The sequence below is a fragment of the Microcaecilia unicolor genome, chromosome 4 (assembly GCF_901765095.1).
Source record: "Microcaecilia unicolor chromosome 4, aMicUni1.1, whole genome shotgun sequence".
Taxonomy (NCBI): Eukaryota; Metazoa; Chordata; class Amphibia; order Gymnophiona; family Siphonopidae; genus Microcaecilia; species Microcaecilia unicolor.
The window spans coordinates 28,126,377-28,145,372 of NC_044034.1; the positions used below are offsets into that span (position 1 = coordinate 28,126,377).

Genomic DNA, 18,996 nt, shown 5'->3' on the forward strand with positions numbered 1-18,996 from the left:
TCTGTCGGAGGTCCGCATACCAAGGCCTCCTGGGCCAATCCGGGGCGATGAGCACCACTTCTCCTGGATGCAGCCGAATCCGCAGGAGCACGCGCCCTATCAAGGGCCACGGAGGGAAGACATACAGCAAGCCCAGGGGCCAGAGTTGAGCCAAGGCATCCAACCCGGCAGAGCGAGGATCCCTCCGTCTGCTGAAGAAGCATGGGACTTTGGCATTGGAACTGGTCGCCATAAGATCCATCACTGGCTTGCCCCATTTGGCACATATCTGCAGGAATACATTGTCTGCTAGTTCCCACTCCGCTGAATCAATCTGATGCCTGCTTAGATAGTCGGCTTGCACGTTGCTCTGACCTGCAATGTGAGCTGCTGACAGGGACTGTAAATGCAGCTCAGCCCAGTGGCAAATTTGTTCGGCCTGCGCGGCTAGAGCTCTGCACTGAGTGCTGCCTTTTCGATTTATGTAGGTCACTGCTGTCGTGGTGTCCGACATCACTCGGACAGCCAATCCTTCCAGGGTAACTTGAAAGGCCAGAAGAGCCAGAAACACCACTTTCAATTCTAGGCTGTTGATAGACCACCCCGACTCGTCGGGCGTCCACAGACCCTGGGCATGCTTCCCCTGGCAATGTGTGCCCCAGCCCTTCAGGCTGGCATCTGTCACCACTAAGCACCAATCGGGGAGCGCCAGCATCATTCCCCGCCGCAACATGCTGTCCGAGAGCCACCACTCCATACTGAGGCGGGCCGCAAGGAGCCAAGAAAGTCTGCACTGATAATCCTGAGATACTGGAGACCATCGCTGAAGTAGAGAATACTGTAGAGGTCTCAGGTGCGCTCTCGCCCATGGCACCACTTCCAAGGTGGCCGTCATCGATCCCAACAGCTGGACAATGTCCCAAGCTCGCGGGTGGGGCATCCTCAGGAGCAGACGGACCTGATTCTGAAGCTTGCACCGCCTTTGCTCAGGAAGAAACACATAGCCCGAGGCTGTGTCAAACCTGGCCCCCAAATATTCTAGAGATTGTGAGGGGGTCAGGTAACTTTTGGCCATATTGACGACCCAGCCCAGAGATTGAAGGACTGAAACCACTCTGGCTGTAGTTAGATGACTCTCTTTTTCTGAGTCTGCTCTGATGAGCCAGTCGTTTAGGTACGGGTGAACCCGGATACCCTCTCGCCTGAGAAAAGCAGCTACTACCACCATTACCTTGGAGAAGGTTCGGGGAGCTGTGGCGAGGCCAAAAGGCAAGGCCCGAAACTGGAAATGTTTTCCCAACACCGCAAACCGCAGAAACTTCTGGTGCAGGGGCCAAATTGGTATGTGCAAGTAAGCTTCTTTCAGGTCCAGAGACATGAGAAACTCTCCTGGCTGTACTGCCGCAATGACAGAACGCAGGGTTTCCATGTGAAAATGCCGCACTCTTAAGGCCTTGTTCAGCTCTTTTAAGTCCAGGAACGGGCGAAAAGACCCGCCTTTTCGTGGCACCACAAAGTAAATGGAGTAGCGGCCTAGACCTTGTTCAGCGGGAGGCACCGGGGTCACAGCCCGTGCAAAGTCTCCTCTACCACCGTCCGTTTGGCGGCAGAACCGCATCGGGACTCCACAAACACGTCTCTCACCGGGGCATCGAATTCTATTCGGTATCCGTCTCTGATCAGGTCCAAGACCCACTGATCTGCGGAGATTTTGGCCCCCTCCTCGAAAAAGAGGGAAAGTCTTCCACCGATGAAAGGAAACGAGGAGGGGGCCGGTGCACCATCATTGAGAGGGTCGCCCCTGAACTCCAGGCCTAGAACCAGCAGCTGCGAAACATTTGTCCGAGCGAAAGGAATTTCTCTGCTGAAAGCGGGCACGAAAAGTGAACCCAGCAGCACGCCCCGGGCGGTACCTTCTAGCTTCATGGAAGTGAGGTCTGTAAGAGGAGCGGACCGCCTGACCCTTAGAGGAAGGCTTCGGCCTATCTTCGGGCAAGCGCTGAGGTTTGGAATCCCCCAGGCCTTTAACAATGTTTTCCAGCTCCTCACCAAACAGGAGAAGGCCTTGAAAGGGCAACTTCACCAACCTTTGCTTAGAGGCCATGTCCGCCGCCCAATGTCGTAGCCAAAGAGTGCGGCGAGCCGCCACTGCTACAGTCATTTGTTTAGCCGAAGCTCTGACCATATCATAAAGGGTGTCAGCCAAAAAGGACAAGGCCGACTCCATCCGCGGAGCCACTTCAGATAAGGTCTCCGCTCCATCACCGGGCTGTTCCACTGCTTGCTGTAACCAAGCCAGGCAGGCTCTAGCAGCATAACAACTGCATGCAGACGCCCGAACAGTGAGACCTGCCAAATCAAAGGACTGCTTCAGAGCTGAATCAAGCCTGTGGTCTTGAATATCCTTCAGGGCAACACCTCCTTCAACAGGGAGAGTAGTTCTCTTTGTCACAGCCGTGACCAGGGCATCCACTTTAGGCATTGCAAAACGAGCCAAATATTCCTCACTCAGAGGGTATAATTGCCCCACAGCCCTGGCAACCTTCAAAGGTCAGCCCATTGAGCCGAAATAAGCTCTTGGATGGAGTCATGCAAAGGAAAGGCTCGAGCAGGCTTTCTGGTACTAGCCATCCTTGGATCAACAGAGGAGGCTGTGCCACTCTCTGGATCTTCAATCGAGAGGGCTTGTAAGGCATCTGAAATAAGCGCTGGCAGCTCCTCGCGGTGGAAAATCCTCACCGCAGACCGATCATCAAGATCCTGTGGCAATTCTGCACCCGACTCTGGCTCCTCAGACCAAGAAGCTCTGCCAGACCCCTCAGAATCCTCATAGCCCGACTACGGGTGGGAAAAGGGGGGTGCACCACACTCAGAAGAGGAATTAGCCCTTCTGCGTTTATCAGGAGGATAAGAAACAGGCAAAGCCAACTCCAAAAGGCCAGGAACCACCGGGGGGGTAGGCAGAGGTTCCGAAGATCCCTGTGGAAGAGCTCTTTTAAGCATGTATGCCTTATGCAGCGTTAAAACAAAATCAGGGGAGAAAACCGCTCCCTGACCGCCCGGATCCTGCCCAGGGCTATCAGCTCTATTATTAGCCTCACTCAGAGGATCCCCCCCCCCCCCCCCGGATTCAGGGCTCTCCGTCGCAACGGAGGCCGCGCCATGTGGAAAATCCAAAATGGCGTCCGCTGCCAGCTCAGAGCGCGAAAGATCGCCGCTCGCCATGCTTGAGCCGGCTCTACCGTCTGTACAGCACGATTTACAGAGCCCCGCTGCTGATTTGCTCTTGCCACATTTAGAACAGCGCTTTACAGTCTCCGCAGCCATCGTCAAAAACGGCGGTAAAATTCAAAATGGCGGTTCGCACCAAAAACGTCCCGATCGCGGGACCACCCCGGAGGAGTCAGAAAACACTCTTACCTCACTAGACCGGTATCACAGCTCCGGTCCTGCAGAAGAATCTCAAGAAAAACCTTTTTTTTTTTTTTAACGCTGTGAGGAAAGCAGAGGCAAAAGAGGTAAATAAAATCACTCCGGAGGCTCAGATAAGTGGGAAAGGCAGGGAAAGGCGAACCAATGTGCCTGCATCCACTGAGTGGGAAAGGACAGGGAAAAGCAAGCTAATATGTCCACATCCACAGGGGCATGGGTAAGGCAGGGAAAGGGCTGACCTATGTGCCTTCAAAGTGAAGCTGCTATAGCCTCTAACATCCCGGCTAACAACTGGCAAGCCAGGAGCCACCCCCAGGCAGATTTTTGATGGAGCTCGAAGAAGCTGCAGCCACCCTGCTTGGGGAGATAGAGAATACTGAAGAGGCAGTTGAGCTAGCTGGCCATGAGGCACTGTGAAAAGTTGAGTGCTATCTCCCCCTGCTGGTTGATGGACACAACCCATACATAATGGCTTCATCTGCTTGATGACAAGGAAAAAGGCATTTTATTTATTTTGCTTTGGGAAATGTACTGAAAACACAAAGACATCTATAATGCACAGCACAACAGAACTACATTTGTTATTTTTCCTATGTTGTGGTATACGCGTCTAGTTTGACTTCTTGGAGTTCCCAGTTCAATTTGTGTCTTTATAGTTCTACTTATTTATTTGGATCCTTTATGAAGAGATTCGTCCAAGGTGGTGTACAACAGGTACAGTTTAACATAACACTTACAATTTTGTTAATGGCATAATAATAGTAAAATAACCAAGAATAATACAATAAATGAGGTAAACTTTAAACAGTAAATTGAAACCTAATAGAATTACTGTGAAACAATATCAAAAATATACACTTAACAGCACTGGAATTCAAATACCAGAGATATAATACAATGTTAGCATAATACACCTAAATAAGCATGCATTAGAACATTCAACTAACAGATATGATGTTAAAGATTTTCAATATGGCTTACCATATAGCTGAGGGACCAAGAGCAGATATATGACAGGAGCAAGACTGTGGTACAGAGTCAGCTAGGATAATCTGATAGTTAGCTAAACTCAGGGCAAGTTCTAATTTATGATCCCTTGTTCTGTATTTGGTGTGGGTTTGTCTGTATTTTGCGTATGACTGAGGTGAGATATTCTGTTTACATGTAGTTCCTATGTGGAACTCTGTAGAAGAACAAGTAGAAACTACATGTAAACAGAATATCTCACCTCAGTCATATGCAAAATACAGACAAACCCACACCAAATACAAGCAGTAGGCCTACTGCTGTTCCAGGGCCCTTTGTAATATTTGTAGTGCTGCCTGTTCTTAGGTAGGGTTCGTGCCTAGGAATTAGTGCTACTATTGTGTGGTAGGTTTGCTACATGTTGAGTTAGTGCCTGGTAGTGGAGAGATTTATGTTGCTATTACTCAGATGACAATCTCAGAAATTTTTTTTTTTTTTGTATGGTAACTTCCATGGAGAAAATATGCTAGCTAGCTATGATCTGCACCTGTTGATGGGGAGGGGGAGGGAGAGTTTTGTGCGTACACAGCATATTTACATTTAATTTATAACAACTTGTCATACTGTATCAGACCAAAGGACCATGAGGATCATGAATGCGATCATCACCCATCAGGTGTGTCCCAACAGAGGTTGAGGACCACTGATGTCCCGACTAAAAAAGGTTGACAACCACTGGTCTAGAGCATATCTGCTAAAAAAAATAAAATAAAAAAATTTGCCCAAATGTTATCAGAACCTGCGATATGCGCTACCAACAAGTTTTCACAGGACTGAGGTTAGAGAAGCCCTAGGAGCATTGTACCCTAGGGGATCTCCCACTCAACCAAAACCATCTTAGAGAAGGCTCTATGGAACAGAACAGACTTCGGTGGGACCCATAAGACCTTCCAAGATGGGTCACCATCTGGAAGCTTGGAAGATGGTGCATAATATTTTTGAGCCTCTGAGACTGAGTCCATAATCTACAACAGCGGTACAACCAGGGAATCCTCTAACTTCACCAGAGATAGGATCCCCAGGGAGACAAACCGCCCTCAGAAGAAAATATGCATTCCCCCTCCAGGGGATCCTTATGGGGGGGGGGGGGGGGGGGAGACAGCAAGGAGAAACAGTCCTTACTTTCATCAGTAGTGACCCCACACACCTTTAGCTTCTTTGCTTTTTTTTTTTTGGGGGGGGGGGGGCAATCTGAAGTCCTCTGAGGCCCTGTCCAGTTCCCCTCCTTCCCCTTACAAACAGAAGCCTATGGGTGCTTCTAAGATGGACCTGTGAAAATCCATTGCTTATTTCTCTGAAAAATCAGCATAAAACTTGTTTAACTTTTGGGATCTTGCCAGGTACTTGTGACCTGGATTGGCCACTGTTAGAAATAGGATACTGGGCTTGATGGACCTTTGGCCTGTCCCAGTATGGCAACTCTTATGTTCTTAGGGTCTGCCTAACATATGTCACACTAGCTTGCATCCAACTGGAGCCCCACCACCCTGGAGCTGGACCAGGCCAAAGGCAGAGGTCTCAGACAGAGGAAGACCCCATTATTGCGGCCAGAGATGCACTGCAGACCAGCTCTCACAAATCATACACCACCAACGGCTGGCTACAGCTCCCCATAGTGGTGCCAGAAGGGCTCCCCCTAACCCCTAAGCATCTGCTAACCTTTGGAAAACTGACTCGAGCTACCTTGTGCAAACCAGTAGATCCCTCAGCCACACACCTAAAGAGCCCTTTCTACTTGTTCTCTCTAAGGAATTCCAAGCTGCACTAGCCCTTATACTTGTGATGTTACTGGAATAATTCAGTATCTCTTACCTCCACTTCCTAGGAGGGGGGCTCAACCCATTCGTCTGGACTGGTCAGGGAACAGAATATTTAAGTAATCATAACTTTACTGGGGGAAGCTATGACAGCAATCAGTGGGGAGAGGACGCCAACCTCAGCTTTACAGTAAGACACTTGCAGTACTGTGGGTGGCTGAAAGGGGAATGACGCCAACCTCAGCTTTACAGTAAGACACTTGCAGTACTGTGGGTGGCTGAAAGGGGAATGACATGACCAAGTAAGCAAAGAACAAAGCAAAAACCAAGGCATCAGTGTCCCCTAGCTCTGTTTTAGCCATAGAATGTGATCTCTGTTAAGAGCTCTAGTACTACTTACTAAAAGAAAGAAAAAACCCACAACATACCTTTTAGTCCTATGGCTTGTTGTAGTGCCTCATTTGACTATATGGGAAACATAGGTTCCTGTCTGAGTAGCAAGAACCTACATGTGATGTTGATGAAAAACCACATCTGATACACCATACTTGTTTCTCCTTTATAATGTTTGTACATAGAAAGTAGAGGAAAACAAAGTGTCTCACCTCCAAGCTTGGCATTCACCATGACATACAGATGTTCCCGGGGATATACACTTACATCCCTAGAGACTGCGTGTAAACCAATGGAGGGATATTCCAAGGAAAAGCCCATTCCAGAGCCATCCAACCAGGACAATCGGCTGAAATGACAAACACAAGTAAAACCAAGGAGTTGTTAAACAGCACTGACAGATATAGTGATCCTCTTACAGCTTGAATAAATAGGGATACTAAGCATGAACCAAAAGAATCCTTTTAAAGTCAAATCAGAATGAAAACCTTTCCTTGATTCCTGTTAGATCAGTCCAGACTCTTCCAGTGAGAAGATAGGAATAAGGAGCGGTGCAACCTGAAACCTGTCAGTATGCTTATGCCAAAGAAGAATTAAAAACAAAAAAAAAAAAAACCACACGCTATATACAAGATTAAAAATCCCCTAGAGGTGGTCCCTCCGCAAATGGTAAAATTATGTATAATCATACCTGATAATTTTCTTTCCATTAATCATAGCTGATCAATCCATAGACTGGTGGGTTGTGTCCATCTACCAGCAGGTGGAGATAGAGAGCAAACTTTTGCCTCCCTATATGTGGTCATGTGCTGCCGGAAACTCCTCAGTATGTCGATATCAAAGCTCCATCCGCAGGACTCAGCACTTAGAGAATTACACCCACGAAGGGACACTCTGCCCAGCTCACCACCGCCGAAACGGGGGAGGGGAATTAACCCAGCTCATCCCCACACAAGTGGGGGAGGGGAATCCGTCCAGCTCATCCCCGCGGAGCGGGGGAGGGACACCACACCCGCCGATGCGGGGGGATCTGGCTTATCCTGCAACCGCAACCGCGGGAGGAGCTGACTGACCCTAACACCGCCGAAGCGGGAGGGGTACAAAGCTGCCCTACAGCCGCACGAAGCGGGAGGGAGTGCCGGCAGAATTTATGTCTCAATCCAGCCCCGTAAAACGGAGGGGAGAGGAATGCAGCAGCTCACTGTAACACAAAGTCGTCTCAACTCTTGAAGAATCCAAGTGAAAGAAGAACTTGAACACGAAGTCCTCCTGAAGTAACTGAAGGCTAAACTTGAACCTAAAATTCAACCAGAATATAAACAGTACAGATATCTGGGAGGGGCTATGGATTGATCAGCTATGATTAATGGAAAGAAAATTATCAGGTATGATTATACATAATTTTACCTTCCATATCATCAAGCTGATCAATCCATAGACTGGTGGGATGTACCGAAGCAGTACTCACCCAGGGCGGGACATAGAAATCCCTGACCTCAACACTGAAGCTCCAAACCGGGCCTCCGCCCGTGCAGCCACAGTCAAACGGTAATGCTTGGAGAATGTATGAGCCGAAGCCCACGTTGCCGCCTTGCATATCTCTTCCAAGGAGACGGATCCGGCCTCTGCCATCGAGGCCGCCTGAGCTCTCGTGGAGTGAGCCTTCAGCTGGATAGGCGGCACCTTCCCCGCGGCCACATAAGCCGCTGCAATGGCTTCCTTGACCCATCTTGCCACTGTAGGCTTAGCAGCCTGCAGACCCTTACGAGGACCTGCAAACAGGACAAACAGATGATCCGATTTCCGGAAATCATTGGTCACTTCCAAGTATCTGATGATGACTCGTCTCACATCCAGATATTTAAGAGCAGAGTACTCCTCTGGGTAGTCCTCCCTACGAAAGGAAGGGAGACAGAGCTGCTGATTCACATGGAAGCGAGAACCAATCTTGGGCAGGAAGGAAGGCACTGTGCGAATAGTCACTCCTGCCTCAGTGAACTGCAGAAAAGGCTCTCGACATGAGAGCGCCTGGAGCTCGGAAACTCTTCTGTCTGAAGTGATAGCCACCAAAAAGACTGCTTTCAACGTCAGGTCTTTCAGAGATGCCCTCGACAAGGGTTCCAAAGGCGGCTTCTGCAATGCTCTTAGCACCAGGTTGAGATTCCACGCAGGCACCACTGAGTGCAGAGGAGGGCGCAGGTGATTAACTCCCTTGAGAAAGCGCACCACATCTGGCTGCGAAGCCAGGGAAGCACCCTTCAGGCGGCCCCTGAAGCAAGCCAGAGCCGCTACCTGGACTTTAAGGGAACTGAGCGACAGGCCTTTCTCCAGACCTTCTTGCAGGAACGCCAACACTGAAGAAATTGGAGCAGTGAAGGGAGAAAGTGAGCCTGCTTCACACCATGCTGCAAAGATACGCCAAACCCTGGCGTAAGCAGTAGAAGTAGAGCGCTTCCTCGCTCTCAGCATAGTGGCGATGACCTTGTCTGAGAAGCCCTTCTTCCTCAGACGCTGCCGCTCAATAGCCAGGCCGTAAGACCAAAGGGAGAGGGATCCTCCATCACCACGGGACCCTGATGTAACAGGCCCTGCTCCACTGACAGTCGAAGAGGATCGTCGACTGAGAGCCTGAACAAGTCCGCATACCAGGGACGTCTGGGCCAATCCGGACCCACCAGGATTACCCTGCCGGGATGCTTTGCCACCCGGTCTAGCACCCTGCCCAACATGGGCCAGGGCGGGAACACATAGAGGAGCTCTTGTGTCGGCCACTGTTGGAGAAGAGCATCTACTCCCAGGGATCGAGGGTCCCGTCCTCTGCTGAAAAAGCGCGGCACTTGGCCATTGGCCGATGACGCCATCAGATCTAGGCTCGGCTGGCCCCAGCGCTTCGTGATGTCCAAGAACGCCTGAGCAGATAGTTGCCACTCTCCGGGCTCCAAGGTATGGCGACTGAGAAGTCCGCCTTGACATTCATGACTCCGGCAATGTGGGCCGCTGAAAGCTGTTCCAGGTTCGCTTCCGCCCACTGGCAAAGACTCATAGCCTCCTTGGCTAGAGGGGCGCTCTGGTACCTCCCTGGCGGTTGATATAGGCCACAGCCGTGGCATTGTCCGACAGGACCCGTACAGGCTTCAACACCAGTACCGGGATGAACTCCAATAACACCAACCGAATGGCTCTGAGTTCCAGGAGGTTGATAGACCACTTGCCTCTGCAGGAGACTAGAGCCCCTGCGCTGTCCTTCCCAAGCAGTGGGCTCCCCAGCCCATCAAAGAGGCGTCTGTCGTGACGACAATCCACTCCGGGGTCACCAGAGGCAATCCTGCAGACAACTTGTCTGTCTGCGTCCACCAGCTCAGCGCCTTGCGCACTGCTGGGTCCACGGGAAGGCGCACAGCATAATCCTCCGACATCGGAGTCCAGCGCAGCAGCAGAGATAGCTGTAGTGGTCTCATATGAGCCCTGGCCCAGGGCACTACTTCCATCGTGGCCGTCATAGAGCCCAACAGCTGCACGTAGTCCCAATCCCGAATAGGAGAGGCTACTAGGAACTAGTCCACCTGAGCCTGAAGCTTGACAATCCGATTGTCTGGCAGGAACACTCTGCCCACTTGGGTGTCGAATCGAACTCCCAGATACACCAGGGACTGAGTCGGGCGCAGCTGGCTCTTCTTCCAGTTGATGATCCATCCCAGGGAGCTCAAAAGAGCAACTACCCGGTCCATAGCTTTGCCGCACTCTGCATAAGAGGGGGCTCGGATCAACCAGTCGTCCAGATAAGGATGGACTTGTACTCCTTCCTTTAGCAGGAAGGCCGCTATGACCCCCATTACTTTGGAAAAGGTCCGCGGAGCAGTAGCCAACCCGAAAGGGAGGGCTCTGAACTGGAAGTGTCGTCTCAGGACTGTAAAACGCAGAAAGCGTTGGAGAGGAGGCCAGATGGGAATATGCAGGTACGCTTCCTTGATGTCCAAGGAAGCCAAGAACTCTCCTGCCTTCACTGCCGCTATAACAGAGCGGAGAGTCTCCATGCGAAAGTGCCTCACTTTCCAGGCCCGATTGACCCCTTTGAGGTCGAGGATAGGCCGGACAGAACCTCCTTTCTTTGGAACCACAAAGTAAATGGAGTAACGTCCCTTGCCAATCTGATTTTTTGGCACCGGAACGACCGCACCCAGGCGGATCAGGTTGTCCAAGGTCTGCTGCACTACCACAGCTTGACCGGAGACTTGCAGGGAGAGAGTACAAACCCGTCTCTTAAGGGTTGGCAGACCTCTAGCTTGTAGCCGTCTCTGATGACTTCCAGCACCCACACGTCTGAAGTTATAGTGGTCCACTCGCCCAGAAACGAGGACAGCCGTCCTCCAATCTGCACTGGGGCGTGGACCAAGGCCCCGTCATTGGGTACGAGACCCTGGGGGAGGACCGGAGGGAGCACCTCCGGGACGGCGGTCTCTGCGAAAGGAATGCTGCTTGGGGGAGAAATTCCTCTTGAAGGAAGAGGGGGCAGAGGAACCCGACTTGCCCGGGCGGTATGGAGGTATCGGGACGAGTACTAACCCGAGCCCTGACCTCTGGTAATTTCTTGCCCTTAGACGTGCCGAGATCGGTCACGATTTTGTCCAGCTCGACCCCAAAGAGCAGCTTGCCTTTAAAAGGCAATCTAGCCAGGCGGGATTTAGAGGCGTGGTCAGCAGACCAATGTTTCAGCCAAAGCCACCGCCGCACAGAGACTGTCTGAGCCATGCCTTTAGCTGAGGCTCTCCAGACATCATACAGCAAGTCTGCCAAATAGGCTAAGCCCGATTCCAGGGCCGGCCAATCAGCCCTCAAGGAATGATCCGAGGGGGAAGCCCGCTGCACCATAGTCCGGCACGCCCTGGCCACATAGGAGCCGCAAACTGAGGCCTGCAAACTTAAAGCAGCTGCCTCCAAGGACGACCTTAAGGCCGCCTCCAATCTTCTGTCTTGGGCGTCCTTTAGGGCCGTGCCACCTTCCACCGGCAACGCCGTTTTCTTAGTCACCGCAGTGATTAAAGAATCCACGGTAGGCCACAGATAGGCCTCACGTTCACTCACAGCCAAAGGATAGAGGCGGGACATAGCCCTAGCCACTTTAAGGCTCGTTTCCGGGACATCCCATTGAGCCGCAATTAAGGTGTGCATGGCACCATGCACGTGGAAGGTTCTAGGCGGGCGCTTCGTCCCCAGCATAATGGCAGAGCCAACAGGGGCTGAGGGAGAGACGTCCTCCGGAGAGGAAATCTTCAAAGTGTCCATGGCCTGTAACAACAGGTTGGGCAAATCCTCTGGGCTAAAAAGCCGCGCTGCCGAGGGGTCATCCGCTCCATCCGAGCGGGGATCTATCTCCTCCAAGGAATCCGCAAAGGATCGTTGGGAGACCTCAGACACGCTGCCCTCATCTACATCGGAGGAGACAAAAGTCCTCCAAGGCCTGGAAATCAACCCGAGGGCGTTTACCTCTGGGAACCTCAACCTCTTTATCAGAAGAGGGAGCAGGGGCAGCGTTTTGCATGAGGAAAGCCTGATGCAGCAGCAAAACAAACTCGGGGGAGAAACCCCCCAGACTGTGCACTTCCGCAGCCTGGGCAACAGCCCTAGACGCACTCTCAACCGGCGCTCGCAATAGCGGGGGAGAGACATGCTGCGCATCCAAAATGGCGTCCGGCGCGAAACTCCGTGAAGGAGCCGCGCGGGAAGAACGGCGCTTAACTTTAGCCGCTTTTGTGCCGTCGCCCAAATTAAGGGCGTTCATGGCATTAATGTCTCCAACCTCAAAGGCGGCCCCGAAGAAGCCGTCCGAGCCGCGTGGCCAGCCAAGATGGCGGAGGCGAGGAGCGGGGGATGGGCGTTTATGGCGGGAAAAAACCGCCACGCCGGAGGAACGACCGGGACATTCATCGGTCACTAAACTATCACCCATCAAGGGCGAATCAGGTTGTAAAACCCCCGCATCCCCTCTAGAAGCGCTCCAGCGATCCGGGGAGCGACCCTTTGCGCCCTCGCCCTCCGACGCCATTGCCACGAGGAGAAGAATCGGGGAACCCCCTGCCCGCTATAAAAAGGTAAAATTACCTGCTTGCCGCTCCGAGCTGTAACGAACTGGTGTCCCAGTGAGTAGCTGCAATGAACGTTTAAAGAAACGTCGAATTAAACGCCTTTAAAGACGTTTAAAAATATTTTTTTTTTTTTTTTTTAAACGGAGCCAGCGGGAGGGGGGAGAAAAGGAGGGACCTGGCACCACCAGGTTTGCACTTGCTCAAAAGAGCCCTCAACCCCAGGCCTCAACAAAACCTAAGGATTAGGCTTGGAGGCCTAGCCAGAGCTGCTGCTGTGTGTGACCACCACCTGCTGAGATAGAGAACATACAGAGGAGTTTCCGGCAGCACATGACCACATATAGGGAGGCAAAAGTTTGCTCTCTATCTCCACCTGCTGGTAGATGGACACAACCCACCAGTCTATGGATTGATCAGCTTGATGATATGGAAGTGGCTAATTAGGAAACAGATATTGAATGAGAAAAGACAGAAACTCAGGAATACACCGCAAACAACTTCCCCCGACACTACAGCCATCCAGGGTGGGCCCTGCACTTATCTAGCAGGAATCACAGAAAACAAATTATTGGTTAAGATCAAATTTCACCATCCTTTCATTCTGCTAGTCCAGTCCAGCCCAACAAGATGTACTATATCCCTCAGGATGGGAGGAAGACTCCTTCCATTGCTGCTCTGTCAAAAGGTACTATCATCCCTGGCAGAGACATCAATCCTACGGTACCTCACAAAGGAATGCAAGACAACCATATTGATGCTCTGAAAATATCTTTAAGGGTCACCATCCAGGTGGTTACTTGAGATCATGTTGCATGAGCCATGAGCCCAGAACCTTCCAAACCCACCTCTTGGTTGGGTATACACTGCCTCAACTGCTGCTTTAATCTAGCACACCCAGGAGGACTTGTAGGCCATCTTCCGTTTGCACGCCCATGAAACAAGACAGTAATTTCCTAAACATATTTGTCAAGTCACTTGTACTTCTAATTTCCAGGTGCTGGGACTGAACCAAGCTCCTACTAAAAGGACAGGTTTATTCTGACCCCTAAATCCCATACTTCTCAAATTGACTGACTGGCATTAGGTGAGAAACCTACCTGATATTGTCTTAAATTTTTAAGGCTTGTTACTTAATCAATTTAATTAGCACTGGGAAACCTCTCTTTCCGTCTTTCTTTCTGTTCCTGCCAAACTCTGATAGAGGGGAGGGGCATTTTTACATAGCTGCTACACTGCTATAATTATTGGCAATATCTAGATTTATTTAAAAGGAAAGTTATTAATATCTAGGGCAGTTTTAAAAAGTAAAATAAAGTGTAAAGTCCTGGATCAGACACTACCATTTTGGTCCATTCAGCTAAAGAATTCCCTTGATAGATAGCAGCACTTAGCTAGTAACATAGTAACATAGTTACTATCTTAGAATAACAGGTTTAAAGGTATAATTCCTTAACCATTATGTTAGACATTGAGGCTCATTTTCAAAACACATAGACGTACAGTCTATGCGCTTTGAAAATAAGCAAAGAAAACCACAGGAGTGGAGGATCAAGAAACACTACGAGTGTAAGGACAAAAGAGAAAAGTAGTGTAGCCACCACTGCTCTTCCAAGGAAAAACAGGAGGACGATGTAGATCTACGTCTGTTGGAATATAATCCTGTGCATCCAACACCACAGTTGCTTAAATACTTAAGCAAGTGCTGTTGTACTTTTTTATATCGAGCAACCCTAGTTCCCCTGTTCCAAGTTCCCTAAAGTTTCTTAGCCTTCTTCCCTCCCCAACAGAATTCCCTCTCATCTACTCTCCCTATCACAGACATAGGGATGGGAGTGGTGACAGTAATGCATCTGGGGGCAGATTCTTTGTTTTTGGAGGGGTGAGTAGTTAGGCTTTGGGTGTGAAGGCAGTTTTATGGGGGTAGCAGTGGTATTTTGTGGATGGTAGAGCAGTTGCATAGGATACATTTAGGGATGGGGCAGATGGGGGGGGAGTAGTAGAGAACAGGGAGAAATAACATTTTGAAAGGAATAATTGTTTATTGCTATGTTTCATTATTAATTTTCTATACTACAGCAGCAAGAATGCCTACTTTCCATAGAAATGCACTAGACCACTCTTCAGGGAGCTTATTTCTCTGAAACCCCTAGTACAATCTGATCCATGTTCGAACTTGGCATGTGGGAAAAACCAGTTAAGATAGAGAAAACGTAATGCAGTGAAAGTTTCACTATGCTAAAGCAACTGAAATGCCTGCTCCCACAGAAATGTGATACATTGTTTTATATACTGTGACAAGGCTACATCCCCGATGTATAGAGTGAAGCAGCAGAACCATGAACTACATATCCCAGAATGCATTTCCAGTCCTAGCAGTGAGATCCCAGGGGATAGGCAAGCTGGCCATATACCGTCTCTGACCACAAGAGGGAGGGTGAATGAAGGAGCCAGTTCCCGGGACCAGCAATCAGTATATCATGGTGCCCACCTGTAATAGGGAGGGGTGGGCTGAGAAGCAGGAGGAGGATTGGATGGAAGAGGGAATGAATCAGCCTGAGCAGGGGAAGGAGGCAGAATGGAATGGGAGCTTGAGAGCTGAGGAAGGCAGCCCCTGAAGGTTTGGAAACCTACATGGTTTTGGAATTTATTTTGGTTTAAACCCTGCTTAAGTAGAGAAGCCTGTTTTCTTTTGTGAAACCTGATTATTTTGAGAACCTCTGAAGTTGGAAGGCTTGTTTATGAAGGAGGGCTGCCTGGTGGGAAGAGGGGTTCAGTTCAGGAGGAGAGGAGCAGTGCAGGCTGAAATACCTTAGGTGAAGAAGTCCCAAAAGTATTGCACCTCCTGGCAGTAAAGGCTGCTTGGTGATTAACTGTCTTGAGGGGAAATCCTGCTTGTGGGACAAGTACTATTTGTTTGTTACTGGCTGGGACAAAAAAAAGCAGGGATTTCCAAAGGGCTCTTGCATTCCCCTCAGGGAAGGGGGCAAAGTCTTTGTGTAATTGGCTGAGGTACTAAGCAAGGCAGAACAGCCCTGCCTGAGAAGCAAGTCTCTACTCTGGAGTGAAGTTTTGTTTATGAATCTGGAAAATAAAGGAATGTTTTTGAAGTATTTCCTGGTGGCAGTTTTGTAAAGAACTGGCTATTCATGGGAGGCAGCTTCCTCCCCCTACTGGAGCAGCGGGCCCGTTTACAATACATGTTGGGGTAAGGCGAGAAAAGATGCTCAACAGGAGACACTGTAGAGGGAATGCTATATTACAGTCAATATACTAATTTCTATTTCCCTTTGCGGCCACACAAAATTGTCACATCAGGTTAAAACAAGCTTCCTGATTCAAAGACAGTCTATTAACTATCAATTGTTTTCATCATTCAGCCTCCTCCAATTTTCAGATGAATTGCCTGCCTTTTAAATGCAGAGCGGAACAGATACCTGACACCTAGCAACTGCATTCTGATATTTGGGATTTCACACCTCCAATCCAGTTAGTTTCTTCCTTTCAATCCTTGTAACAATTACCTGACAAGAGTCCAAAATTCAGATAAATTTCTCATACCTTGACTGCAGGAAAATCATGCTTTCCCGAGTCTACCTAGCTGACAGACCAAAATTCTCAAAGAACACAGAAGCAGATTATGAAAACTGAAAATACAAAGCTCCAGCCCTACATAGGTAGCTTTATTACCTAGTTCCCAACCTATAACTATAGTACACTACATATTACCCTAACACACCTTAAACTTACTAACAGACTTGGAGGCGTATTTTCAAAGCACTTAGACTTCCAAAGTTCCATAACGATCTGACGAAGAAGGGCAACCTTCGAAAGCTAATCAAGAAATGTACTAAGTTATGCATAAGTTATGTCCAGTAAAAAAAAGTATCATCTTATTTTCTTTTTCATGTTTTATTTCTATTGATTACAAAGTTCCATAGAAACCTATGGAACTTTGGAAGGCTAAGGTGCTTTGAAAATGAGCCCCTAAGGGTACCACTGAAAATTAACAGGAGCAATAATGCCCCGATACATTAAAGTTTTGCCATTTACACGTGCATCCTCTCTATCTAGCACTCCTAACCGGCAGAAGTTAGCCTGTCCAGAACTAGAGTGGTGGCAGTTCAAAAAGTCAGAAGATTTATCTACCTGAGGCCAAAAGGGTTCTGGATACTTGAGTACGTTATGCTCTTAACACTGCGCAAATAACTTCACTGGGGTGTAGTTTGTGTTAACATCCCAAATGTTCTCCTAAACCTATAGAGCATTTAAACTGTCTGGTTTTTTTTTTTCAACACACACAAAATTGGGGGGGGGGGGCTTTTGTACAGATAGCCACTGGCTCAATCTGGCCTCCTTTTTCTGGAGCCATATGGTAACCCTTGACCCCGCGACCAGGGAGATACCAGTGAGGGCATAAAGACTCCTATAGGGTCCACCATATTTTCCCTTTTTTTTTTTTTTTTGTTACATTTGTACCCTGCGCTTTCCCACTCATGGCAGGCTCAATGTGGCTTACATGGGGCAATGGAGGGTTAAGTGACTTGCCCAGAGTCACACCAATGTGGCCGCGCAGGCTTCTGCTTCTGTGTCTGACGTCCTGCACGTCAGACTCACAGAAACAGAAGCCTGCGCAGCCTTCTACATGGAATGTTGCTAGTGGAATAGCAACATTCCATATAGAATCTCCAATAGTAGCAACATTCCATGTAGAATCTCCACTAGCAGCAACATTCCATGTAGAATCTCCAATAGTATCTATTTTATTTTTGTTACATTTGTACCCTGCGCTTTCCCACTCATGGCAGGCTCAATGCGGCTTACATGGGGCAATGGAGGGTTAAGTGACTTGCCCAGAGTCACAAGGAGCTGCCTGTGCCGGGAATCGAACTCAGTTCCTCAGTTCCCCAGGACCAAAGTCCACCACCCTAACCACTAGGCCACTCCCATCTTTCTCCCACCCCCCCCCCCCCCCCCCCAAAAAAAAACTGGGAAACGGATTCTGCACAGCATAGGAGCTGGTACAGTGGCATACGGACTACCTGTCGCACTACTCCCTCCCTACCAAAGAAAACGGAAGCACTTTAAGATTCCTTCACGCTTTCTCAGTAGCGACTGAAAGCACATTTCATTCAGGTACCATAGGCGCTTCTCTAGTCCTCGGCCTTACCTTTCGGCTATATAGAGAGTGCCGTTGCCCAAAACCTGCCCGTCTATCACCGCCTCCGTGTCGAGTTGCTGCTGCCGCACGCCCTCGGCCGGGGGAGGAAAAGTACTTAAGAAATTAAGCGCCATTACTGCCTCTCGCCTGCCGCCGCTCTCTCCCGCCTCCCATCCGCGGAGGTCAGTGCGCAGGCGTCAGAGAGGCCTCACGCGCCAGCGCGCGCTGCACCACGTCCAACGTTTACAACTTGGCTTTGGCCCACGTGCTGCTGACACCATAGAGACGGAGTGGCGCTTGCGTCATAAAAAAAAAAAATCTGGTTAACGTCTTCGCGTTTTTAGCTTTTTCACGTAGGTATCTTAGATTCTGAAAATGTTATAGATCCCACGGGAAGAGAGAACAGTGGCAGCTCTGGCCAGAAATAGTTGGGTGGCAACAGGGTAGCAAGCTGAAGCGACGTTTTTGTGTGTCATGACCGCACGCCACGTTTAACCTAGCACTATAAGACACCATGGTCTTCTATCAGTGGTGTGCTGGAGCGGGCTCGCGAGAGCCGTTTGTTAAGGTTTTAAGAATTTTGGGAGCCGGTTGTTAAAGTAGGTCTCCCCATGGCTACTTTAACAACTGACTCCCAAAATGTGGGCTTGGGCCCCCTCCTGAATTCTCTTTTACTTTGCTGGCAGTGATGTTGGCCCCACAAGCCAAGTAAATGCTGCTGCTCCTTGTTTCTGACTCTGAGCATCAGGCTGAGACTTTTCATGCAAGGGCTAGAAGGTTCCATCATGCTGCTCAGAGCCAGAAACAAGCAGCAGAGAATGGTGGCAGTCCATTTATTGGCTGGTGGGGCTCGGCAAAGGTATGCCTAGCGTGCCCGCACAAGGGAGGGGAGAGAGAGAGGCATGTATTCCCCCCCCCCCCCCCCCCCAAAAAAAAAAATTTCAGGGCCGGCTATGCCCGGAGAGAGAGAGCCTGTTGTTAAAAAATTTACCAGCACACCCCTGAACTCACCATACAAAAAAAAAAAAATGCTCAAATTGTGATTATCATCTCAACAGCAGCACAGGCTCCTTCTACTGCTAAACACTATTTTAAATTGGATGGTGAGGGGGGGGTTGTGTAATGGCACACAAAATAAAAATGCTCCATTGATACCTTTTTATTGGAC

General features: G+C 49.5%; 1 protein-coding gene across 3 annotated transcripts in view; it reads right to left on the reverse strand.

Annotated features, from left to right (window-relative positions):
* CLNS1A (chloride nucleotide-sensitive channel 1A) overlaps positions 1-18,056 on the reverse strand; it is a 59,619-nt gene extending 41,563 nt beyond the window's left edge. For all 3 annotated transcript variants that reach the window (XM_030200078.1, XM_030200077.1, XM_030200076.1), the window contains exons 1-2: positions 17,838-18,056; positions 6,800-6,936 (exon numbers count right to left, since the gene is read on the reverse strand). In XM_030200078.1, the coding sequence (XP_030055938.1) occupies positions 6,800-6,936; positions 17,838-17,962 (262 nt within the window). In that variant the 5' untranslated portion in view covers positions 17,963-18,056. The remainder of the gene's footprint in view (positions 1-6,799; positions 6,937-17,837) is intronic.
* Positions 18,057-18,996: the final 940 nt, after the last annotated feature.